This window comes from Hippichthys cyanospilos, chromosome 4 (genome assembly GCF_059441005.1).
Source record: "Hippichthys cyanospilos isolate Australia breed blue-spotted pipefish chromosome 4, RoL_Hcya_1.0, whole genome shotgun sequence".
Taxonomy (NCBI): Eukaryota; Metazoa; Chordata; class Actinopteri; order Syngnathiformes; family Syngnathidae; genus Hippichthys; species Hippichthys cyanospilos.
The window spans coordinates 10777128-10804931 of NC_142372.1; the positions used below are offsets into that span (position 1 = coordinate 10777128).

The 27804-nt window shown below is 39.2% G+C and overlaps 2 protein-coding genes across 5 annotated transcripts in view; one reads left to right on the forward strand and one right to left on the reverse strand.

The window, feature by feature from the left end:
* The window catches only part of smyd3 (SET and MYND domain containing 3), a 125820-nt gene that overhangs the window by 93754 nt on the left and 4262 nt on the right, over positions 1 to 27804 (forward strand). For 2 of the 4 annotated variants that reach the window (XR_015865495.1, XR_015865496.1), the window contains 4 exons: positions 3721 to 4073; positions 17898 to 17988; positions 18468 to 18571; positions 25731 to 27167. The gene's annotated coding sequence lies outside the window, so the exon portion shown is untranslated. Of the gene's footprint in view, positions 1 to 3720; positions 4074 to 17897; positions 17989 to 18467; positions 18572 to 25730; positions 27168 to 27804 lie in introns of those variants that run through there. The other 2 variants (XR_015865498.1, XR_015865497.1) reach the window with 2 other exon arrangements.
* kif26ba (kinesin family member 26Ba) overlaps positions 1 to 27804 on the reverse strand; it is a 75822-nt gene that overhangs the window by 46286 nt on the left and 1732 nt on the right. The window contains exons 2-3 of the mRNA XM_088414012.1: positions 25627 to 26019; positions 3578 to 4219 (exon numbers count right to left, since the gene is read on the reverse strand). Of these exons, the coding sequence (XP_088270138.1) occupies positions 3578 to 4219; positions 25627 to 26019 (1035 nt within the window). The remainder of the gene's footprint in view (positions 1 to 3577; positions 4220 to 25626; positions 26020 to 27804) is intronic.

The following is a 27804-nucleotide window of genomic DNA, read 5'->3' on the forward strand; positions in this document are numbered from 1 at the left end:
ACTGTACAACAATGTTGCCAGCAGGATTATTATGCAGACTGAGAGCAAAAAGTAATGTTTAGAATTAAGTGTTAAGAGATTTTTTTGTGTTATTTTGCTGTTTAAATATGATTTACATACAGAAATTACTTGCTATACATATAATATCTATCAAAAAAATTGTCATTCAAGTAACCAATGAGTGCAAAACAACAGAGAGGATCACTCTGATTGGCTCTTGGCCGGGAAATGCAAAAAGCAAGTTTTATCTATTTAGTATTAGTATATTTATTTATTTATATTATATATTATAAAATTATTAGTATACTTCATTTTTATTACGTAGATTCTACTTGTAGATTTAAGTTGTAGTGTATATGACAGACCGACGATGACAGAAGGAAAAAAAGGAAAAAAATGTAAATTGCGCACTTCTTACTTGTATCCTTTCATTGTATTATCATAATTAGTATATTTGTGAGAAGTAATAAGGCATATTTGCTTATTTGTGACTTTTTGCATGATAGTTCTGCTCATATTCTGGTTTGAACTTACTATAAGTCTCAAACAAGCCACGATAGCTAAAATTCACAATTTTTTTTATAATTTTTTTAACATAATCTCATTCAAATACTGTACTGAATATCAATTGGAGAGCTATGGAAAGCAGTGGCAGGAATTTAATTAATAAGAAGCAGATAGCATTTGAGGAAGGCAAGATAAATAGACATAGGAAATAAGTGCAGTAATAAATGTGTGTATGTGTATGTGTGTGTGTGCATGTACGTACGTACAAGTAAATGTGTGAGAGAGAGTGTGCATGAGTGTAAAATGAGCGGGTTACTGGGGGCGTGTGACATATAGTCCCTAGAGTTCTAATTATCACTGTATGAATTATTACATCTGTAGAACACGTTTGCATGCCCACACACACACCTCAGGATCTCCCCTGGAGTCCCTCGCATACACCTCTGGACTGCTCATCACTGCAGGCGTTCTTCCTCTAATTCCCTTGCTTATTCTTGTTCACTCTCTTCCTGCCTCCCCTAAACCATTTTGGCATCTTGAGAAGTCTCTCGGATTACATTTAGAACAGTCTCTGGTGGTCTTGGTGACAAAAACGTTTGTGTTCCACAGACATGGATTTCAGGTTGAATTTGGCGAGGCAGAAGCATCATGTGTGTTTTGTTTAGTTCTCGGTATGATGAAACACAGTTCTGCACCACTACAACCTACATCCACAAACATGAATACTTGTCTGATGGTGTCAGTCAAAACTGAGAGGTATTATCTTTTTAAAGGCATAACAATGTATTAACAGTTAATAGAAGTGCAGAGGCAACAGATAAAAGGATTTAAAATTGACAAGCCTGTTGTCAGTTAATTAGAGCGTACTCTATTAAGTAATGAATCCCAAATGCAAACACATTAGATGTCACTCTTCTTTACATGCTTGTTGTACTTTTAAGTGCAGATAATCTCCCCACGGTGCCCATTGTCTGAAATCCTAAGAACCAATAATGATGGTGCTAATCCTTCCATTCATGTTCTATTGCCTGTGCATTTCATTGTCTCAGGTAAATTGGGGCTTATCTCAACTAACTTTGAGACAATTGCAGGGAACGAGCTGGATTGGTCATGTATAGACAAATATGGATCATTTAGAGCAGGAATGGCCAAACATTTTCCCTTTGAGGTCTTTGGTTTTAACTTTAATTCATCAAACACAGCAAAGCCTATCAGTCAATCAAGAAATTATCCATTGTTTGTATCATTCAACAACAACACCCTATAACATTGACTACCCCCACTTTTTCTTTAATTAGCAATGCATGCCATATCTAAATTTTTATTTAGTCTATCTATAAGCCTCACAAAAGTGGAGGGCAGGCCGCAAATGGCCCCCTGGCCGCAAATTGAATACCACTAATTTTAGCAGCTTCATTCAACTTAACAAGCACGTTTTGGTAATGATAATGTAATGTTGGGTACACTTTTCAGTCAGTGAAGGTGTGGATGTTATCTGGTGGTCTGCCTCCATATCTTCTTTGTTATCAACTCATTCACTACTTCATTTAGACCCTCCTCAAGCCCAACAACAACAACGACAAAATAAATAAAAAAATATATTTGAATAGAGCGGATGAGTGAAAGTGAAAGCCAAGTACTTTTTAAAAAAATAAAAAATAAATCTTGTAATTTGTTCTATGTGCCTCCACCTGTCTATTCTGATTAAAATGGTGTTTGTGTCAACTGAAGATGACATCACAGTCCCATGACCAAACTCAGAAAAAGGTGAGCCATCATTACCTCATTTTCAGTCGACAGCAGTGTCAGTGCCCTCTACGATGGATAAAAAATAGGTGATTTTGCTGCTTAATTCATATTCCAGAAACACAATATTAATCAATAATCATATACTGTGTTGAGACTTGTGGGGCCGCATAAAATATATTATTACGAAGATTTTTTTTGTTCTGGACTTCCCCTTGAATGGGATGAATGGTGTACTTGATACCATCCAATTTTCTTAATTAGCAGCCTCCACTCTAAAATACGGCTTGCCAACCACTTGAGCAAATAAACACCTCCTGGGAAAAATAACAGCCTGTTACGAAAGTTAAGTGGGGAACAATTTATTCCCCATCCAATTTGCACTCCTTTAATAACTGGGAAGCAAAAATAGATGATTCTCATATAATACAAGTAAAAATTAAGCCAATCAACATATATCAGTGTCTACAAAGTAGATTTCTAGAGGGCATTTTACTCTTAACAAGAGTGTATTTCAGGGGTGTCCAAACCTTTCATTACCAGGGCTGCATACTGAAAAATCTTACAATCAAGTTTTTAAAGTGATCCTTATTAATCAGTCCCGACAAAATCAACAACTTGCATATTGTTTGTATGTTGTAAGTGTGACCTGAACGGTTTTCTATAAGGCGAAAAATTTGATTTCAAAATATTTCAGCGTGGTCAGAGATCCCCAGAAAATGCACCTACGGTATGGCCCAAAAAGAAAATAGATTTTTTTTTTCAGTCTAACTGAATGATTTTGATTTTATTCACTTTCAATTGAAAAAATAAACCCAACAAACATTCATTTCAAGGTTTGATATATAAGATATAATTACTATGCAAAATGGTCAACAATGTGTACTGATTTTTTAATGTGTGTACGCGGGGAAGGGGGAGGATAATTGTAGCGCATGCTTGCTTGAATGCCACAATTCAGTAGATAGAAACTGCTGTAAACATGTAATCTTTCACCTCGAGTTCCATTTTTAGCATATGCCGCGGGCCTCTTAAAAATAGGTATTGTGCCGCTAACGGCCCCTGGGTCATGGTTTGGACACCCCTGATATATTTCGTCTCAGCAGAGTAAAATCCACACTTGGATTTATTCTAAATATTTTATTGTCTTCCATGGGTAATTTTTACTTTTCATTTTGGCTGTATAGACTGGGACCTCATATAGTCTTTTTAGAGTTAAAATGCATCCCCTCTCAAACAGCAAGTCTTGTCTTCCCTGAGTTTGAGTAAATCAGGGCCACTGGCCAATATTTGAAGAATCAGGGTACCTCCCGAGATAGCCTACCTGGTACGGATAGAGCGTAACTCCTCCATTAGTTTTGTTCTTGTTCTGATGACCTGCTGTGTTGTTACTGCTGTTTGTACTGCTATTCCCGGGACTGTTTACTGCACTCACACTTTGCTGTTGCGCTGCGGCTGTTTTTCCAGAAACGGGCGACCCGTTCCGTCTTTCCATCCCGCCTCCGAGCCCCAGCGAGCTGGGTTTGGAGCCCAATCTGTGCACTTGTTGGTTCATGGGCACGCAGGAGGCCGTTTGTCCAGCAGAGGGACTCCCGTGACCCGGGGCGGACGGCGCGTGGCTGGGACTCGGTGTCGGGGTCTGGCCAGGACTCGGGGAAGGTGAGGGCGATGAGGGGCGAGTGAGGATGGAAACAGTCGCCGAGGAAGAGGAGGGGAGAAACGAGGGGGGCCATTCTCTGGATCCGGATGCTCCCTGGGATGCGTAGCGCCCAAAGAAGGAAGTAGGGGACGAGGAAGGAGACAAATCCCACTGGTCTAGGGTGAGTACCAGGCGGACCGCTTCCTGTTTGAGCTGAGTGAGGTGAGTGGCGCACACGTCACAGCGACTGTCGCGCTCGTTCCATGCCCGCCGGGAACTGTTGGGGACTTGCAGCTTATCGTGGAGGAGGAGGGGGAAGGACGGGTCCTAGGGGAGGAAGAAAAAAAAAACACAAGGCTGGTGAATAATATAGCAAAGATTCAATTCTTATTTACTTTTTCAATTTCAATAGATGAAAGCCTCATTGTGATTGCTGATGAAAGGTTCTTTCGCCTGACTTGCACACATCAGCGTGGGTTCAGATCCACTCAGTAACTATGTGAATGCCATTCAGCTGGAATTGACTCCAGTACCTTGGTACCTTGAACAAGGTAGGAAGTATGCAAAATGGAGGCATAGTGTATTTTTTTTAATTTCGTCAAATGTCTTAAATGATTAATCATTTGTATGCAAAAATAATTGCCTAAGCATAACATTCTTTGTGTAAAGTATTTAAAAAAAAATGCTCTTTTGAGGTTGAGACAAAACACTTATAAATGAAAACAAATGCAGCATAATTAGATTTTTACAGCTTATCAAGGCATACTGATTTGAAAAAGAACTAATTAGCAGTTGTTTGCTAACGGGATATAATTAAAGATTTAAGCAAACAAAAACATCAGCCTCTGATTTAAATATTTTTCTTCTGAACAAATATAAAGGCCATTGTGAGTACTTCTGCATGGAGCAAAATAAACCGATTTAATCTGTATGCTCGCATATACAGTCATTATTATTATTTTGATATATGTATGGTACTGTATTTGTATTACAGTTAGATATAATATTTTGGGATGTGGATTTATTTCAATTTTAGTACTAAAAGATGAAAAACAATTTCTTGGAAAACAACACTGCAGAGATATGCAGTAGTGCACAGAACTTATGATAATGATTTCAATTTCCTGCAAAATTCTCTTGAGTACAAATTGGGCTGTGCACTGGGGCATACTCACAGGAACTGAAAGCATTCAAAGTGTCACAATGTTTGTCATTAAGCTTCCAGAATAGTATCATGAACGCATTCTCGCTGCACTTGAAATAGATCTTTATAAATACAGTTTTCCTAATCAATAATTTAGTAGGAAAAGGCTTCAAAAACTGTTTAGGTAAAAATAATATGTGCGTTGGCTGATCACCTAACAGTTTTTAAAATATACCACCTGTATTTTGACAATAGAGGTTTAAAAAAGAACTTAAATACCACAGTGATTTGTGCAGTGAACATTTCAAGTGCTTAAACCGGTTTTCTGAAGTCCTAATGACAATAAAAAGACATCACTTGTTTAGCACACTTGAGATATCCTGTTGAGAAGGAACATGTCAGTACTTCATCATCAGCGAGGAGGCTCAGCAGGAAGTAAATGAATCAAAGTGATGAACTCTCCACTGAAGTCCGATCAATAAGCGACGTATTGAGATTTACTTCTACGAGTGTCTCGTCAATAGGCATATAATCTGTTCGGATCGCCTCGTCTCTCCACTTGTACACATCCATCAAAGAGACAGCTGATGAAGCGGTAAACCAGGCAGAAAGGCGATCGGGTAGTGAGTGAATTTGTTCTGTGTAATGGAGCCAGCTGGCCAAGCAAGGTAAACGGGGAAAAAAAATAACCTCAAATAAACTGGTGATGAATTCTCATTCAGACGGATAATATTACTGGAGATAATGAAAAACCTTCTCAGCTTGCCCAACCGATTAGTAACTAGGGCTGGGGGGTGAGGGGGGTAAATTGGGTAAGTCACCTTAAAAAAAGGTTGATCGACCTTGAAGCTCCATCTGAACCATGTTTTTGCCGCCATATTCCACACAGACCTTTCGACTTGTCACCAAAAAAAAGCGATATAACAACTTTGGGATCAAATTTGGGAAGAAGAGCAGGGCGTCATTGACTTTATAGTAGCTAACAGGCAACTCCACTCTCAAGTTTACTCATGTAATATTTTTGAAGCAGCATCAGTAAGTGACTTTAAGATCACTATTACATCTTCAATGTACATCCAACATTTTGTATGTATGAGCTTAGCAGATAATAAATAATGAGTTAATAATGAGTATTTGGAATGTGGGAGGAAGCTGGAATACCCAGAGAGAACCCACGCAGGCACGGGGAGAACATGCAAACTCCACACAGTAAGGCCAGAGCAAGCTGGAATTGAACTCGGGCGTCTGAACTGTAAGGCGGACTGACCATTCTTCTGCCGTGCTGCCCTCAGTCCTATCCATCAGTCTATTTTTTTAGACACCAGCCAATCACGAGCCAAATTTAATCAACAAACCATTGACTTGAGCCGAAATTCCAACATCCCAATTTTCACGTTATTTTACACCTCCAAAGGCAAGCCTGACAGATTTAAACGTAGTTTCCGACCTGCCAATGTTTATGTAGTTGAGCTGAGTCTCGGTGGCCTTTTGGTACAGGAAACTGTCAATGTAATGCACTGTTTGACACCCACACACATGCACACACACAAGCGGGCATCTATTAATAAGACCTCATACAGTTTCTCACTCAATCAATACACCTTCTATGCGTACATGCGCACAAGGCCGCATTTCATCTGATGGTAAAATGTAGCCTCTCAACCAGAGAGCTGCCTGTGTCAACAAACCACAGGTACACACAAACACACACGCGAGATGTACATTGGGATAAAAAGAATCCTGTTACTCAGAAAAACCGAGAAAAAACGAAGTTTTAAACATTGACATACAAGCAGGCATGCGTCCAAACACGCTTAATCCTGACTGGCATGACACACAAGCACTCATCCGGCATCTCGCACCGACTGAGTGTTATAGCAGAGATGCCCGAGATATTCATGAATGCATTTCTTGACTTTTCACTGCAGGCTCAATAAACTGTCGGTGGATGAGCTAGATATGACGAATAAAACAAACGGTATATCAGTCCACATTAGATTTATCAGTATTTGAGCACTCCAGTTTTGATACCACTCATCCTGTTCACAGTCGCTGCAGAGTCTCAAGTCTATCCCAGCGGAGTAAGCGCAAAAGGCAGACCACTCAATCACTGCGTGGTTGTGAATGGGACATTGATTCGGAACTGACCCCACACCCGCTATATGTCTGCTATGCAAACCACTATTACCCCAACAGTCAATTATACCCGCAGTTGTCAATCTTTCACTGGTTTTCCCCCTCTGATAACTACGGAAGAGGGAGCTGCCAATGTGGACTAATTTTTGAATGGTAAATATGTTTGAGCGTATGGACTTGCACGTACAGCGTATGGACTTGCACTTAATTGGCTATCGTTGTGTTTCATTGATTCTGTGCTTCAGCCACATTTTTTAATAGGTTTAATGTTTACTTCTGTCGGCTCCAATTGTTTTCTGTGCAGAAACAAAAATCACTTTTAATATCCCACACCACAGTATAATCCCTTAGGGAAATCTATTATAGACATAAAACAATTGAGCATTCTCTGACGTAAAATTCAAACCTAAATTAATAATACAATGACAATTAGTCCATACTGTCTTTGTGATTTAACTACTGTAATTAATATGCCAATAAATACCAGCTGGTGCACTAATCTTTCCTGGTTAGAAGGAGGGAATTCATAATTAGTCAATGTATTCCAAATCAGTGTGGAAAAAGGAACATTTAATCTCATTTGATTTCTTTCCATGCTTTTACCATGCTCCCCTCCCCCCCTCTCTCTCTCTTTCACTCTTTCTCGCTCTCGCTCTCTCACTGAAGAAGCAATAAAGTGGGCATGGGCCTTATTGTACCAAATTAGAGCGATTGGGCAGCAGCCAAGCTCCCTCGTTGAAAAAGGAGCATGAGAGCTGGTTTGGGGTGTAGTAGGGGGGTCGTTCCGGGAGTAGGGAGCATTTTAGTGTTCGCTGTTCTCAAACACTTCATTTCTGTGAATGCTATCTCATATGTGCTTCTAGATTAGTCCTACCCACTCTAATCCTGTTCAGACACTTAACTTTACAAAGAGTGGCAACTTTATAGATTGGCCTGCTTTCTATTGCTCTAAATAGCATAATTAGCTCAGTATTTTGTTGTTTTGTTGGCAGACAAGCTCCAGCTCAATTTGAAGAAAAGCAATAATACGAGGGCAATTTTATTTTCCTAGGATGACGCCAAACTGGGTTTAAAACACGATTATCGGCCTTATTACACATATTAGCACAGCGGTTGCTCTCTTACTGAGCAACGTCTTGTTGCCCATGTGGGCGCTGCCTGTTCCTTCCTTTCCCTTGTCTGACCAGACCTCTTGGAGTTCATCAGTATTCCGAGAGCGACTCCATCAGTCTCGGCACCAGATAGTCGATGTGAGCGCCTGATTCATTTCCTCCGACAAGGGCGGACAAACACGGCGCGAGCAGGACGTGAGGGAGCGACAGAAAAAAAATGCTGTGAGGCCGGAACAGTGGACGGAACATTGACCTCGGTGACTCGTGGTTGGGTGACAATCAGTCTATGTGCTACTGAGTGTTTTTGCGTGTGTGCTTGTGTGTGCCCATGCAGACTTGGCACAAAGGGATACTGAGATTTGATGGAAGATGTCAAGTCAGTCGTGTTTCGCCCTCAATCGTTTTCTGCATGCGTGCTCGCTGGAGGTTCGCTCAGTAGTTCGAGTACACGGGCTGTCAATCAAAACCAACCCACAGTACGCTCACACATATTGACCAGCGGCCTTTAACAGGGTGCAATGGACCGCAATATATGATGTTCTCCACTGACTTCACGTGGAAACTCACGGGACCTGTGTTGAGTAAGCTTGAACGGTGTTGTTATGTTAATAGATGAAGAATATACATAAATCATTAGGTCAAGTAAGCAGAATCCAATTCATTCAATGAGACTACTGTGGCATCTAAATACAGTACCTTTGTACAGCATCACAATAAGCATCATAACTTAACGTCATAATAGACTGATAGTTCCATTTTAAAGTTTTAATATTAACTTTTAATTTATTTATACTTTGTCAAAAATGTTACCAAAACATTACCTGTACAGTTAAAGGGATCGTATACCTATTTAGCTTATTTCAGTAGTAAAAAGTTTGTGTTTAGCATCTAATTATTGGTTTTCTTCTCTTTGTATGATTAATACCTTTAAAAACGTATTTTCTTCATCCTATTCACTACAGATGGCTATGTGCTCAAGGCTCAGGTAACAACACAGCTCATCTTTTTTCTGGGTTTGGTCATGTGATGTTCACAAACTGGGATGTGATTGGTCATTACCGCAGCCTTGAGCACATGTGATGTCATTTTAATTCCTTTAAAGGGAAACTAAGCTTATGTAGCGATTTTCACCAGTAAAATATTTTGTTTGTGGTTAGTTTGTTTACATTATGTTTCATGTCCATTCAATACGTTTTAAATGTATTTTATTTTCGCTTGCTTTGGGATGTAAATGACTATTTGTTCAAGGCTCATGTAACGACCAATCACGGCTCAGCTGTTTTTTTGGGTTTGGTCATGTGACATTTGCAGCTGTGATTGGCCATTATCAAAGCCTTGAGCACATGTGATGTCATTTTCATTCAATAGCAAGTGGAAAAATGTGTTTTTAAAACTCTTAATTATTCATGAGAAATAATTTCGTTACCAAATTACTTGTAGAGAAAATAATAACGTTTTACTGTTGATGGGTTTGGTTTCCTTTAAACGTGAAGACAACAAAATGAATCTCACAATGTTCATCAGGTCATGCCTTTACACAAAAGAAAATCGTATCAGGCAGCAAATATTTTGAGCAAGGGATGTTGCTGTCCCACCCCGTGCGGCCATGCACTTCTCACATGCCTGAAACCGTCAATGGTTATGGTGGAAGGCATTCATCATGCTAATATGAATGCTCTCCCTTCTTCTCATCACAAAGAAAAAATAAAATAGAACAAAAGCTCAAATTTATTAGGAAAACAGAATGAACGTGTGTGTATGAATGTGTGTGTATGCACGCGCACAATACAATCAGTTCCAGTCGGGTGACCAAGGAAGGCAAAGCTCTCAGTTTCCCCTCCAATACTCATTTAACTCCCTTCATCTCCTCGCTTTCATGCGCTGGATGATATGCATACATGAAGCCATATTTCCCCAGCAGGTCTGAGATCAGTGAAATCATGCAGAAGAGATGCAGACGGTCTCCTGCACCTATACTCACCCAACACTCACACAAGGATGCATGCAGGCAGAAGGCGGTAGTGTGAAGCCATGATAAAAGGATGAGCAGGGAATAGAAATGGAAATAGTGAAAAGAGAGTGTGAAAATGTTATAAATTTCAAGTAGGATCGCCAGTGATCAAATAATATGATATCATGATGGAGAGTGACAGCGGGTTGTGTTTATGTGGAGACGATTGACTGTAGTCCAATGCAGAATCAAGGTCAATGACACGTTATAAACGGCTTACACAAGCACACACACATCCACAAGGACCTTTAAGACGCCGTTTGCCTGCCTCACAGTGTATGCTTTGCACAATATAGTGAACTGTTATGAATTCAAATGTAATGTCTAGTGATAATGCTAACATTATAACTGGGAAATTTGGGAATTGGAAATTTTAGCCTTTCTGTGAGGAGTTTGTACTGTATGTTTGACATACTATATGCTTGCACGCGTTTTCTCGGGTATGCCAGCTTCCTCCCACATACCACACACATGCATTATAGTTCACTGAAGATTAAAATTTTCTATAGGTGTGAAAGTGGAACTGTGTCTATTTGTGCATTGCGATGGATGGATGGATGGATGGATGATTCACATAGATTAGAACTTCCATAAATCCACTTGGCAAACAGATTGAGCCAACTCACACAATAACAATATGGCTAAAAGCTGCAGTGATCAGCATCCAGGTATATTTGTAGTGCATTGATAGTAATTATTTCAAAAGTGATGTAAATTAAAGCATTGTTAATTAGGAAAATACAGGACTATGTGGAAAAAAAACTTTCTTGCTTTGATTGGCGCTGTCAGCTGTATTTTTGTAACAGCACGTTTATAATTGGGGTTAGAGCATGCAGTGCAGTATCAACGCAAACAAAGCATCACCATCTGCGTAGCATTCAAATCTTAGATTAAGCCTGCATTTGATCAAAATGTATGTGTGGCACAGATTGCAATATTTCATTAAAGAAAATAAAGTTGAGGAAATGTTTAGCGCCACTGATGGATAGAATTACAACTTCACTAAATATAAACATAAGACAAAAAGTAATCAAAATTAAGATTAGGGGTGTGAGCTTCATTGTGATCTGTTATTTACGGTCGAAGTCAAAGTTTTATCTTTTTTAATCACGTAAATTACATTTTCAATCTCTAACCTGTTTTCGGTATGCTGAGTAGAACCATTTTCATGCATCGAGCGTCTTGTCCTTTTGTTGTTGAGGGTTGGAAAACAAAGGTCAATAACACCCAAGTGGACACTAATTGGCTCTTTGTGTTTGACATAGCCTGATAGGATCTTGTTGTGAGTGGGAGAGCAAATTCAGGAACAGAAGGAAGACGTAAAAGTGGAAGAGCATGGGAGAGTTGTCAGTGCAATGCAGGTTAAATTATCATTTTAACTTTATAAATTGCCCCAACAACATCTTTGAAAATGGTTGCGTGATATGCAGTCTTTGTAAGAAGGCTCTTCCTTAGTACAGAAGTTAAAGTTTAGCCTACCACATAAATGCAAAGCACCCAACCTTGACTACAACTGCAGCTAACGATAGCAACAGATGCTAATGTAGCAAGACATAGAAAAGTTCTTTGCCAAAATTAACTCAGGAACACTTCTGTGTATATAGGTATGTGATGCACTTTCACATAAAACAGGCTTAAATCAGCGAAAATGAAAATTGATATATGGGTACATTCCAATTCTACACAAAATTCCCTTTCAAATGGTATATAATACATGGTGCAAGCTCATAAATTGACAAGGTTCCAGCTAGCACTTTAAATGTTGAACTGAAATGTTGTTCCTCGTTTTGAGAAAAATGCATTTAGAAGCATAGAAACCAGTACCTAAGATAAAGATGTTGATCCAAGACCTTTAGGAGGTATTAAATGGCCACTGAAGAGTAAATTGCTGAAGACACCCTGTTTATGTTCCGAAATCTACATTGAATCTTTTTTTTTCATTCGTGCCATTATTGATTTCTTCCTTCTTAATTGAAAAATGAGCTTATTCCCTCGTTTAATGTGCAGAAAACATTATGAACACGCACAGGCACATTTCACTAAATGCATTGACATGCTGTAACAAAGAAAAGATGCAATGATGTTTGTGTTGCCATAGCGATGCAGAAATCAATTAAAACGGTGGCCTAAGTAGCTGCAGGGGAATGTAAATGACCTGCAGCATTGTTGTTCACTTGCAACTTTTGGTTTGTTTGCATCTTCAAGTTTTTGAGAGCATTCCCGAATAAGTAATTTTGGCCATCTTAACATGTCTTCAAACACAAACTTAACTAAAGAGTTGTGTGAAGCTAATTACAGTTTGCTCATTGACTTTGACCAAACCTTCAGAAGGCAGTGTGGCGGCCCGCGGACAAACAGCGCCCGTGTGTGATGTGGATCCAGACTCACTTGCTGTTAACGGCCTCCTATAAATCAGCCTAAGTGTTTTCTACAATGCATCAACGTCCTAAAAATCGCCAGCTATTGAATTATGACGGCTGTCTGCACCCCCTTATAATTCAATGCATGCCGTCCCTCAGCAAGGCAGGCTTTGTGCAGATTTTGATGCATCCTTGTAGATGGTTGCAGTCTTGAATTGTGTTGGTAAATATGTTCAAGGATGGGGATCTCCCTTTTGAAGCACTTTGGACAATGTTGCTGATGAGAAGCTTAGGCTTGGCAGAGGGTACGTTCATGCAGCGCTTCACTGACGAAATTAATTGGTTGAGTCAACGATATTACGGATTAACCCAGATGAAGCGCTCCCCACAAAAGCATGGTTTTGTAAAGTGAGTGCATTCACTTGCTTGTGCAAATATAGAATGGCTTGACCAGTGAGTGTTTGTAGTGGGATAATTGTCTAAGCGGGAACAAAATACTGAAAACAGATGTGCCACTTGCAGAGATTACATCAACTCTTTGGGCTCTGTTTTGGTGCCCAGCACAAGTTTAGCCCAAAGCACTGTGTGTATGGGTGGAGTTTTCTTTTTGTTCATATTTTCTTAGACCTTGCACAGGTAGGGTTAAGCGCAAGTGGGCATTTGGCGCCATTGTCACTTAGAATGCAATGACAGTGCAAAAGCAAGTTTATTTTTCTACTAAATGTTGGAGAGTTCCCCTACGTTGGTCGGATGTCGCAGGCCGCAATGCGTCCCCTTGTGCAAAATGGAGCTGCTGCAAAGAATGGGGCCCTACTCTAAGGCATAGCTATCGAACTCCAGTCCTCCAGGGCCGGTGTCCTCCATGGTTAACGGTTTTCTCTCCTCAACACTCCTGAATCAAATGATTAGCTCATTAGTTATCTTATTCTGAAAAAAATGCTTTTAATCTGGAAGGCCGCGCTGTATTTCCAGTTTATGTTCCCCGTACGTTAAGACCAGAAGGGTTAGAAAGAAAAAAAACATTTTCCGCAATCGCCTATCATTCTGTGAACTGAAATGTATGTATCAAAGATACCAGTGGTATCTGTATCGGTGAATACTTAAGACTGAATACTCATAGCGGTATCAAAAAGTGAGCAAAAAGTGATAGAGAATATCCTTTCATAATTCCCTTGAGTGCACCATTATTGCATCACCTTGGAATCTCCCTTTCTCTTTCTCTCTTCCTTCAAGCTTTTCTCTTGCCCTCTCTTACCTTAAGTGCCTCTGACAGTGATCTATTGTTTTTCAGCTCAGGTAATTCATCTTGCCATTCCCCAAACCTGAACGCAGTCACACTCCCCTCCCGTAGAACTCTCTCTCCCATCCATATGTTCCCCTCCCAGTATCCTTACATCCCAAGGTTAGTGAGGTATGCTCATGAGGTCGATCTGCCTGACAACTCCTGCTTACATATGGTATAAGTACCTTAAGGCCCTGTATTCAGGCATATGGGGCTTTCTCGTGATTTGAGAAGTATCTTAAAGTTCATGCCTACTTTCATTTGAAGTGCCCCCCTCCCGGAAAATGTAACATGCAAAAAGCAGTGAGTAAATCTAAGGCAGGATGGAGAGCCAATATTTAAAGACAAGTGTGTGGAAAATGGGCCGATAAACACTACACAAACATACCCCCTCTGAGTGTGCACTTGGACCATCTTAACAGCCTCTTTAACTAATATGCCTTCCAAACGGTCCATGCCAGCACCAAGTCAGCGTGCCTTTAGGCGTCACATTCACACAGTAGCACCCATTCATTCATGGGACCTCCTTAGTGCAACCACAGTGTGCTACTGTTAGTTTTGCTCCTCTGAGGTATTGGTAGAGACTCACTTCGACATCAGACTTGGATTATGTGAGCACATGGATTTCATAGGAATTATAATCAGATGATTAGGAATTCTCTTGATTGTGTAGAATTGATGGTTGATTGATCACATCTTGAACAAATGTTGGCAAAAGTGCACAGTAGTAATGATCTAAACACGGGAGAGGAATCTAGTCTAAATTACGAGGGATGATGCGTGTGAGCTACTGTGTGGGTGTCAAGGCAAGAGTTCAGAACATTCAACAAAATAGATTCTCTGGAAGATGAAGTTGTGAAGCATCACTCAGCTTTCAAGGGATAACAGATTGAACTGCACATGAAAGTGATGTTTACTTCTTTTTTTTTTTAAACGTAGGGCAAATTGTGTCAGACCGCAGTGGTTGGCATATCATCTGTGCTTTACAGTTCTGAAGTTCTGTCTGAAGTTTCAGTGTTTGCCAACATGCTTGAGTGAGTTTGAGTACTCCAGCCTACTTTCACATTCCAAAGACATACATGTTGAGTGCCTAGTGATGAAACGGTGACCAGTCCAAAGTATGCTGGGATTGCCTAGACTTACTCATGACCTTTAGGATAAGCACTACAGAAAAATGGATATTAGTGTTTTACAGAATCACCTATCAATCGCAGAGGAACTTGGATATTAAAGATTACAGATATATTGTTTCCAACCAATCATCTAAAAATGACATTTTACATAACACGAAACAAAGTCCATTAGGTGCAACAGATAGCAATGTAATTCCATATGGTTGGCCAGATTCGACCTGTAGGCTTTGGTATCGAGTGCACCTGCTGTGCAGGAAGACCCAGCATGGCACTTTTGATTGGATGTCCAGCGAAACATGGAGTGAGTAAGGAAGAGGCATGAGAGGAATACACCGAGCCACATAACTCGATCCCTGACGTATACTCAATAGCTGATAACAGTAAACAACAACAACAACAATTTCAGAGCCTTTAAATGGAGCCGCGCGGGCTCCATCTGCTCGGGGTAATTGGAAAGTTGAACTGCTCAAGGCTATTCAGTGTTTGACTGAGGCGCATGCGAGGAACAAACAGCCTATTTAATTCTCTGTCTTCACCCAGCGCACACACATAGATGCACAAATGCACGGCCTGACACACTCTATCTCACTAAGCTGTTATCTTTTTCCACACTTTTCTAATTTGTACTCTTTACTTCCGTGTTCCTGATAAGGAGTGAGGATGAATGATATGTGGATAATAGTTATGTTGTATTGCACAGATGAAAGATATACATTCAGAGAGCGTGCTAAATCAATCATAACATCTAACAATTTCCAATGTTATATTCAATTTGGAATGTTTGTTTTTGGGGTTTTAGTTTGCGGTAGTTGGTTTAGAATTGCTCTGTCAGAACTACTTTCAATAGTTGTATTACTCAAATATGTGCAGATTTACCTAATTCTAGTGCTGCTGGGCAGCAATATCCCCAAAGTGTTTTTTTTTTTTTTTAATGTAATTATGAAGCGATTTCAAAGCATGTAACTGCTCATTCATTTGGTTTGTTTTATAAATATTTCTGCACTGAGAGGTGTTTGTCGCATTTTGTTTGTTTTATTGAGCTATAAAAAAACATTAACAACACTCGGATGCATTACGATCACAACAATAAACACATTGTTAAATTAATTTCTTAGAGAAAGGCAAGCTGCATTATCTTTGGAAAACTCTTTTCTTGATCGTGATATTGTTTTTGCATTTGATTCTGGTGGTACTTTTATTGATTCGATGTTAAAAAAGGATCTAAAGCAAAAAGTTTAGTAATCATATGATGACGAGAAACAGATTTACTGACATAGTGTAATGCAACTTTACTGCTGTCTCAGATGTTTATCGCTACAATCACAGACTGATGTCAATAAATCTAGCCACAGCTGGAAATCCCCTATTGTAAATTAATCCACAACTTCAGTATAGGGGTGTATGTGGCGCAACTGTAGAAAGAACTGTTGAAATGTCATTCAAAGTTCTTAGTTCACCTTTTGGCCTCTCCACAATGTGCCCTCCAACAATATAGAACATAATAAGTATCCCTTCTTAAACTGTTATAGGTACATGCCATACGTGTATTTGTATGGCAAGTGGCCTTTCCACTTTAAGCCACAAAAAACACTAATAGATGGGAAAAGGCTAGGTTAAGGAAATTGTTTTTCTCTGCTGTTGTGCATTTATTTATTTAGTACTCAGCTCTTTTGAGAGTGTGTATGTGTGTGTGTGCGTGTGTGCGTGCGTGTAGGTGTGTGTGTGTGTGTGTGTGTGTGTGTGTGTGTGTGTGTGTGTGTGTGTGTGTGTGTGTGTGTGTGTGTGTGTGTGTGTGAGAGAGAGAGAGAGAGAGAGATTAGCAGAGAGAAAGAGACAGAGACTGATAAAAGCATGGAAGGAAATCAAATGAAGTTAAATGTTCTTTTTTTCCACACTGGTTTGCCATACATTGGCTAACTATGAATTCCCTTCTTACAATCAGGAAAGATTGGGGCACCAGTTGGCATTTATTGGCATATTAGTGACAGACGTTAAAGCACAAAGGCATTATAGAGTGTACAGGCTAAAGGTTTGGACACATCTTCTCTTTCAGTTTCTTATTATAATGATATCCACTGGCTTTTTTTCAGCTAACAACTTTTAACAGTTGTCCAATTAGGCTATCAGATGTGCATTAATCTGGTCTCTACACAAATGATGGTCCCTGATAAGGCATGTGAACCATTTCAGGTGACTACCTCCATATCTATAACAAACATGGCCGCCTCCAGAGACGTGCCACCCCCCATGTAATATAATTTAATGATAACTAGACCTATGATTATATTTAAAACATACTGTTGGTCATTAAGAAAACATTCATTTGCGAGTTTCTGAAATTTGCGATTATTTAATATATTCTTTTTTAATGAAAAACGGTCTAAATCTTACACACTGTCCCTTTAAAGAACACATAAACTATCCCATCTTGCACAGACATTGGGACACCTACTACGATGAGTTGAAGACGAATGTGTTCTGTTTGGCAGCCTCTGACATTGAGTCTATGCAAGTTTGTATGGCAGCTGCTGACTGTTGTTTGAAGTGCAGTTAACACGTCTTCAAATAAACCAATCATTGAGTGAGACTTCACAGAGTCAGAGGGTCGGAGCTGGCACATGATCCTAAAGGAAAGCTGGGCTAGCTCCAGCTTCTCGTCTTGGCTCAGCTGATGGAATCTTCAATCTTAAAAGCACAAGAAAGCCAATGCCCCTCCCATCCCCTTTTTCTCCAAAAAAGTCAGATTTGATAGTTTGCTAGGAAGATGATAAGAGTTATGCGCAGATATAGTGTCAGGGACATCTCAATTCATGTCTCACACTTACAGGTAGTGTGAAAAAATGGCCAAGACACTGATGCTTGACTACTGTATGATGGAGATGCAGTTGCCATGGCAGCAATGGACTTCAAGGCATCAGGTGCTTTAACTGCTTTAACTACCACTTTGCAGTCTACAGCAGTGCGTTCTTACACTGTTAATAAAATCACCAGGGCGCATTTTAATCCAATTTCAGTTTGTCTGTGTGCAGAATTATTATAAATGTGAAATGGTTTGATAGGAATCTCCATTGCATAATTGGCCTTCTGCTTTTCATGCACTTAAATGCATGTTGTTTCATCATTTCATTTAATGGAGACACAGAAAAATGAGAACGAGGCTGAAATTGAGGCCACGAAAGCACCAGGGTGCCTTGCCCCTCACTGTGTGCTTACCTCTGCTCTTTACAAGGCCTGTTTTTTTTTTGTTTTTTTTTTGTCTGGGTGAAAAAAAAATTCAAAGAACACACAATAGACTACTTATCCTTGGAAGCTAAAACTAGGGTGGATAGTTGTGTGGAAAAGTGTTGTGTCAAACAAAGTTTATATAGACTTTCAGAAAGCTTTTTTTTTCTTTCAGAATTTCAATCACAAATCGGTCCTAAGTCCCAATGGTCATGGCTGTGAATGATAATGTTCTAATTTGCACCGTTGTAACATGCAACCCAACCAACAAAAGTAAAGGTAAGGGATTTTACATTTTTTGTACTTACCAAAATTCATTTTGTTATTTTATATTAACAAATGTAGGCAAAGTTTTTCGTTGGTCCGTCATTTACAGTCCTGTCAGTACACAGACCGCCTTCCTTAGTTGTGGGCTTGTCGTTGAAGTTTACCCAAACTGTAACATTCAGTCCGACAGCGAAATGTTAACAGCACTTCCGTTTCCCCAAACTAGCTACTTTTATGTCATTTTCAGGTGACAGAAAGTGGTAAAATGGCCTCCTCCTACTGCCAAAATCAAGTGGATTTTGCCGCATAATTGAGATTCCACAAACATATTGTTCTTCAGTCATGTGAATAATAATATTTGTGTAGTGTTTAGACTAGTGGGCCGCATAGAGTGTGTTTTTGTGAAGAAAATTTTGGCGTTGACTTCCATTTTGACTAAGGTGCATTCAAAATTGTCTATGTCACTGAAATATAGCTAAGACATACGCTGAGAACCCGCTTGTAATTTGTAGCTTCTTTCCTTTGAGGCAGCTTGCTTAAATGGTGTTATTAGACCAATTAGCTGTCTCTTCTGGATCAATGCTTGAACAACAATGGCACCATTTTAAGAATTTATTAGGGAATCATATGAATATTTAATATTGCAAAAGGGCTATTTTCCAGCCAGAGGAACATTACTGAAGCATTGCGTGGTTTATGTGCCCAATTAAATTTTCACTGCAGTATGTACTATTATAAATAACATAACAGAATATTTAGTGAATGAAAATGTGATGGATGGATGGCTGGATTAGTTGGCGCCTTATCAGAAGTACTACAGTATACATTGTTCAAAGCGGTGCTAACAAGTAAGGAATCACATGGAATGAGCTACTTTTCTTCTTCTGAGGTTTTAAGATACTGGTTCCACCTCATCCCAAAGGAGCTGTGCCAAATGAGATGAGTGTTGTTGATAAATTGAGAAGAGGCGGTACACTTGCTGTTATCTGAACACTCTTAGTGAGCGCCTGATGTTATCTTGTAGGTTTGAAACTGTGTAGGAAAAGAAGAGCTGCGTTCGTAAGGCAATTAGAGTTTTTTTCTCTTTTAGAAGTTAAAGTTGTTGCTTTGTTGTGGACAGAGAGGCGTAATAGCTATAGGTCATTATATCATTTATGTCATTACTATTTCTGTATCTTAGAGCTGAGGTCCATTTGGCATCATAATGTCGACCATGCATTGTATTTCATTTTCATTTTCTGAATTGCTTATACTTTTGTTCAGGGATTAAAATTTAGACTGATTGCTAGTCTAGAACAAGGCACATTCAAATTCACTCTCAAATTCAAAATAAACATGAAGAGATACAAATATCGTTTTCATGTGTACATTATTGCCGCATTCCTAAGTCATATTAATTGACAATTAATTATCAAATTAATTGACAACTTTTAAAGTAATCTAGTAATCATTTCTTCCCCTAATTTAACTTAAAATCATCCTAACCCTCTGAATTCAACCTTTCAACCGTAATTATTTTCTGATTTATGGAGTCCTGAATGAAAGCTCGCTAATTATTGATTAAATTGCAAAATAAGACATTTGCAAACATAGGCTTTTACTTCGTAAAAGAATGATCAAAAAAATACCCGAATCAGTTTCCAAAAAGTTGCAGTGTACAGAATAACTCTGATATTTTTGTTGTTTGATTGCAATTGTTTTTAATCAATGAAAAGGAATAATACCAAATAAACAAGAATAACTTATTCATAAACAGTAAGGAGTGTTTTTTTAAATACAATTTAATGTGCATTTAAATATTATTAAATTGCTTGTTGAAACAATTGATAACCGTATAAACGATTTAAAAAAAAATAGTAACAGCTCTAATTTGACCTCGTGCTTACTTTAAGAAACACACACCTTGTACATCATTGTCTTATTGTGTTTAAAATGTGTTTTCTTCTTTGGACTGCTCGAGAGGTTAAAACAAGGGGTACTTGTATATTCCCCTATTATGTGTTTAAATTGCAAACAACTGTCAAACTGACAAAAAAAAAACAACACAAACACAAAGTGAGGCATGCTTCAATTCTCTTCAAATAAGCACCCCTCTCCTCTCATATCCCACTATTCACTGTCCTGCTCTATATGGTAATGCCTTTCACACCTGAAAGGCATCAAGAGGGTATGCTCATACTCAATTTTTTTTATCATTGTCACGCGCACACACACACACACACACACACACACACATATGAATGTCATATACAGTATTTGCTCCTTGTCTCTCCCAACTCTATGAGGAGGCCATTAATGGTGATGGAGATATGTATGCGGCTCACATCTGTCACATGTCGCTGCCGTGGCAACACCAGCTGCCGTGGTTACGGTAGGCCTACCTCTGTAGTCTTTTGGGATTTGTCTATTACAGGGAAGCTAGCTACCTGCATGCATGGAGGGGCACATTCATATGTGACTGAGACCTGAGCGATCATACTGCAGCCCCGTTGTAGATAAATACTGTGTATTGGTTTATAGCAGGGATCGTTTGAGCTGATTGGACTGCAAGTGGTTTGACCTCTTTTGTGTTTGGCTGCTGGCAAGTGATCTACAAGTGCGGTTAGAAAAGTCAAACCTTTGTCTGGGATTCATCTCAAGGTCAGATCATCTCCTGATTGGATCATTATTAAAAGGATTTCAGTGGGCTAGCTTTCAAGGGCAATTCAACCTCTACCTAATACTGTAATGGGAAAGGCTATTGTTTGTTTTACCACATAAGAGAGGATTCCACGGTGTAGTATAATAGAATAGTCATATCCCAATACATCCATCCAATTCCTTTTCCACTCTTCATCACTAGGGATGCAGATGAGCTGGAGCCTATCTCAGCTAGTACACGTTGGACCGGTCAATCAGCCTGAATTCCTGAAGAAAACCCATTAGAACACACAATGTGCACTTTACAAATAGAATGATTCAAACCCTGAACGCAAGAACTACAAGTGTGTTTTTTGTTGTTGTAATATCACCAGTTACAACAAGATGGCAGACACGGCTTGGTTGTGCTTCCACCATGTATCATGCTATACTGCCTTGTACACTAACATAAGTAGGCTTACTATGTATTTGCATATTTGGAACGAGGCAGGACAAACAGCAAATCAATAATATTAATTTTCAGTTAGTTGATTTTTGTGGGGGGAAAAATGCATGCAATATCTGTAGTTGGTTTGTTGTTCACCAGTATTGTGCTGCCCTTGAATGGTAATTTTTATACAAAAGAGACACAAGAAAAAAAACACGCAGTACAAGGTTATCTTGATTGATTGGTTGGTACAGTATTTTTTTTATACATCCTTGGAGAAAAGTTTTATGAAAAATAAAATACTGTATATTAAGAGCACATATTTTGCACGTATGCATTGTTATCTATATTGAAAATGGCATTTTTGTCATACATTATGTGTGGTCCTATGATTATGTCCCTTATTTTCTATTCTTATTCTGATTTACTATCAAAATAAAAAAATCTGACAAGTTATCATTTACATACGTCTGTCAATAGTCCAATGCACCACATATTATAACTGCACATCTGCTGAGTGAGTTCAGCCTTCTTCCCCATCCTTGGACACACACCACTAGTTCTGGTAAAATCAACGCTGTAAGAGCAAGTATGTGTCCATAAAAATTCAAAGTCACAACTATGTCATTTGCAAAGTTGACAGCGCCCTCAGTAAATCATCAGGTGGTATTGGGAGGAGGGTGAATATATTCTCAAACAGGGCCTATTATGGCTCTGTTTTGGTGGCCCAAAAGTGGACATGTATATAGTTCGCTACATAAACATACCATATTATGACTTTTAGAAGATTTGGAACAGATACTGTCCATTTAAAACACACAAATAGTGACCCACTTTCCCGAGGCAAACTACACCGCACACACACAGATGAGTTTTTATGAGTGGGGTGTGTGAGTATGCAGACAGACACACAGCAGCATGACCACATGGACACAAGCCCTAAGTGAGCACAGCTGTGCTGCCAGATGTGCGTCAGAGTCCTGCGGTCACAAGTGTCTGTGTATTTTGATGCATTGAAAAACTGAAAATGCACACTGTTCAGTGTATCCCCTCCCCCATTGCAATCGAGTGCCTTGCATTGTGCAAAACAGCTCCATGGCGCCTAAATCTGAAATAATTCATTCTGGGGCACTGGTGGATCATCTTTGGATTAAAAAAAAAAATTAAATTCCCACTGGAAATATGAGGAATCTAAAAAAAAAATGTCCAGCAGAAACATATAATTTTGTCTAATATGCTTGCCTGATTAGTCCCAATGCTGAAGTTTATTTTTTTTGCAACATTAAAACAATTAATAGAAAATCAACACACCACTTTTAAAATGTCAGTCTATTGTGATAATTAATAAAACAAGATAAAAAATTTCTAAATTTTTCCTGTACAACTCACTTGAAAATCACCAATCACATTCGTCACCAAGCACCTTCCAGCAAATAAAGAGCCTCTAAATAAACCCAAATGAGGGTCAGATGTTCTAATAGGCTTTTCTGACTTTTTTTTTTTTTTTGCTTTCGAAGAGAAGCCTGAAATTGACTGCTATTAACTGTTCATAATTGTAAAATAACTTCCATTTGAACAGATGTTTGTGTTATATATTCTACCCACCCAGCAGAAGTGAACCGAAACGCTCGTATACAGACAAACGTACAAAAATATTCACCAGTAAGGTATTTGAAGGTCATCATTAGCATACTATTAGCAGCCTTGTCTTGTGTGTGTGTGTGTGTGTGTGTGTGTGTGTGTGCGTGTGCGTGTGTGTGTGTGTGTGTGTGTGTATGTGTGTGTGTGTGTATGTCAGCCATGATTCCTCCAAGTATTCATATCAATGAATTTGAGGCAGGCCCACAATGGAGTGTGAGGTGGCTGTTCTAACAGTGTGGGGTCATGCAAGCCTCAACATCCTGTGGGAATAACATGAAAGTCTCATGCTAAGAAAACACACTAGATGAGCGCATACACACACACACACGCACACACACGCACACCTTCTCAACACCGAACTGCTGTACTGGCATTTTTAGTGAAGGGGAAGGATAATCCGGTCGCATCGCTTCACCAAGAGTGTGAATCCTGCTTTTATCTGAGCCAAAGCACCTTCAAATCTCCAATTGACTGGAAAAAAATGGCTTGAAAGAACACAAAAACACACATGGTCATTCCACCAGCTGTTACAATACTATGAAAACCTATTTTATGTGATTCTTTAAATTTTATTCGTATTAATCGATAGTCTCTCTTCTCATTTGAAAGATGGACAATGACTTTCTTTTGCTCAATTTACATAGAATCTAAATTAACAATGAATCTACGTTAAGAAAATATTTCATCATCAAATTTTTCATCTTTCTGTCACAAAAACATAACAAAATCCAGATTAAACTATGGTCTGTGTTCTGGATGCACACATAAAAGAGTGACAATGAATTTAATGTATCGCCCAGTGGGATAACCTAAAATGATTATGAATTCAATAATAGTTGTATCACTGTTGTTGTACTTTGCAGCACTGTACTTCACAGCCAATAAACTAATAAGCTTTAGTGTTGAATCTCATTAAATTGTGCATGTGTACTTTATTGAATGCCCAGTATGTGCAAAGTTCCTCATGTGGAGCAAATAAAGCTTGTTTAATTTGTTTCTTCAACCAATTACTACATTGAGAGTTAAACCACAGAAAGGAAAATAGCACTCGCCCAAAAAGCCAACAGTACAAATAACACTCTAATTAGTAGTCTTCCCATCAGCAGTCTACATAGGTCCAATTGTTGTCCGGTTTCCTACTGTTGCTGTCTTAACAAGCTCCAAAATACACTGTTCATTACCGGCTGCTACTTCCTTTCCACACCCCATTTCTATATTTTACTGCTCCCACAAACATGCTTATAGGTTGCCAATTACCTCCGAACCTGATGCGTGACCCTGCTGTATTCCTAACTGAAAGCTAGTCAGCTGCGGCAGAAGACCTGTAGGCAAAAATGATGCCATTGGAAATCCTGTAAATCTGTGTAATTGCATTTCTTATGTGTACAGTACATGAGCACCTAGTCACTAGTGTAATAAATTCATTTTATACAAGGTAGCATGTAGGGACACATAACTAATTTGGATAACTGGGTGGTTGGTTGGTAGGAGCTGCCTGGAATTACCAGCAACTAAGGGATAGACATAAAAAAAAAAAAACATATACCCAATAATTATGTAGTAAAATGTAAATACTGATTGAGAACAATTATTTTTTGATCATCTGAAAGTAAATGGGTTGCACCACTTGATTGCAACCACCAGAGGCACTGCTACTACTATAATTCATACCTTTACACCCAAGGATAATTTAAGGACAATCCCACACTCCAAAAGCTGAAATAAGTGGGATGCTTGTGGAATGTGGGACAAAACCACTTCACACCAAAAGGCAGGGACCCAGATTCAATGTGCAATGCATGATTGAATCCCTTATCATTAATCAAATCGAATTAATCGAAGCATCACAGCTGAATTTGAAATTAACTGCATAGATTAGACATGTGACAATTAAAATATGTATGAATAACTCCCTGTCAAAGAAAATTGGGAAAAGCAAATCCATATGGATTCATATTTGCTCTAAATGCCCTTCTTCTGTTGTTAAATCCATCATGTTGAATGCAACGAGACAAAAAAGCAGTACCTTACAATAGAGGGTTCGTGAATTGGTAATGTAATCAATGAGGTAGAATGGGATGCATCAGCACAAAAATCCAACTGGTCTCTGTGTGTGTGACAGATGAACACCTCCACTCAATAATAATCTGAGAACAAACAGCTGTTTGCTCTCTCCTCCGTGCACAGATGGTCAGTGAGTGTAAGACGAATAAGCGCATCCTCTTGATTTATGAGAACAATAACCAAGATTACAAAGCTATACCTAAGGCATGATGAGAAGGCCAATATTTCACAGGGAAGCAAATTAATAAAAGCCACTGTCCAAATGTCCCATTCAATGAAGGTGCAAGTTACGTACCTTGCTGGAATAAGGTCCAGGGATGAGAAGTTTTAACGCTTGTCTTTTTAGCTCCGTCAGCCTTGTATTGCAGTTCTCACACCAAATCCCTCTTTCACTCCCAGGAGAACTTCCACTACCCGAGGCCGGGGAGCCCGTCCCGAAACCCGGGGAGCCGCCGAGAGAACCTGGAGATCCCGTGCAAATCCCCGGAGAGATGGTCCCTGGCGATCCGGAGAGGGACCCCGGTGAGGAGATCCCCGAGCCGGGAGACGGGGTGCCCGTTGAGCTGGGCATGGAGCCAGCGCCCTCAGGCGCCGGACGAGAGCTGGACCGGCTGGTCTCCTCGTAAGCTTTCCGGCACCACGTGTCCGGGAAAAAGGTCGATGATTTGGTGGGGGAAGTGTCGGGTATCTGTGGGACATTTAACACAGGGGAGAACTTGACTTGTCGGCTTTTATCATCTTAGTTTCACTACATGAATGGAGATGACTAATATTCAAAATGTAACACCTACAGTATGTATCTTTAATCTATTTCATGACGCTGTCATTACTTTCTACTGTCATGGATGAAGCCTTAATTGTGTAAGGGCTTCTAAATCAGCAAAAAGATGGATTGCACGCACACTTGGTTAACTAAATATAAAATACAATGATAATCACCTTTTTCGAAAGAAGCCTCGACATGACCTCTTTTCATCTGTGAAGCCCTTTGAGACTTCGTTGATTTAGGGCTATATAAATAAAATTTGATTTGATTTGATGAATATAAATTTTCAATGGAACTTCAATACAAATTTATTATATGGTGGAACCTCTGGGATCAAATGCAATCTAGTCTGAAATACTGGTCAACCACAATTTTGTTTGGATTGATAAATATTCACAGAATAATTATAGAAATAGTAGAAATCTACTCCAATGTCAAACTGCTGGCATCATGTAATGTGTAATGATAGTCAATTCACATTTTGTGATGTCAGAGGTTAACACCCAATTGTACATGCAGTTTTTGCAAAATAATAATAAAAAACAACATTCTAAATGATTATACAAGAGTAGGAAAAACAGAACCACTTAAAAACACTAGGATAAAACAATACATTTATCATCCACCCATCCATTTTCTCGAGACGCTTGTCCTCATTAGCTGGCTTGCTGGTTGGTGCCGATCCCAGCTGACATCAAGGGGTACGCAACCCTGAACTGGTTGCTGGCCAATTGCAGGGAACACAGGGATGAGCAAACATTCACGCCTAATCACATCTAACGACAATTTAAACTGTCCAATACTCGTCATGCATGTTTTTGGAGTGTACTAGGAAGCCGAAGGGAACCCACCTGGGCTCGGGGAGAACATGCAAACTCCACACAGGAAGCCCGGAGCGAGTTCGACTCGGGACCCTGAACTGTGAGACGGACGTGCTCAAAGGATACATGAGATTTCAACATGATTTCTGCAAGCATCAGAAAATCTATTTTGATGCTTTCTAATGATGTGGAAAAAACTGTACATTTTCCAATTAAGAGCAAATGAATTGAAACATAAAGAACCCTATTGCTAAACTGTGTTATAGCATTATTCCAAGAATATTTTTAACTGGTCTGGAACTACTTGTCTGAGATCATATTTCAGCAATTGTATTTGATTGAAAAAGGGTTAAGAACCACTGGTCTATGGAATACCCCACTTTTAAGCCAATGACAGCTCTCAAAAACAAGGACTTTAGAAAATGGATGGATGGATGGATGGATGGATGGATGGATGGATGGATGGATGGATGGATGGATGGATGGATGGATGGATGGATCTATATATGAACTATACCCATATATATTAACTATATGTTAAACATGCTACTTAATAATAATAAGTGACACACAGAATACTGTGTGTTCAATGTGATTCAGATTACATCACTAACTTGGAAAAAGTGCCCCTAAAGTCATAATAGAATCAAAGCACAGACCCACACCAAATCCTCTGATACTACAAGAAATGTTTATCAAATATTTCATGACTTTTTGAACATTTGACTTGAAAATTTCCACCATAAATCATCCAGTCACAACATTACTGTATGAATGCCCACACAATTTAATGAGATCCAAGATAAATTGAAATTCTAGAATCTGCTTTTAGTATGATACAGAGGACCACTTCAAACTAGAGCCACATTAAAACTTAGCAACATCA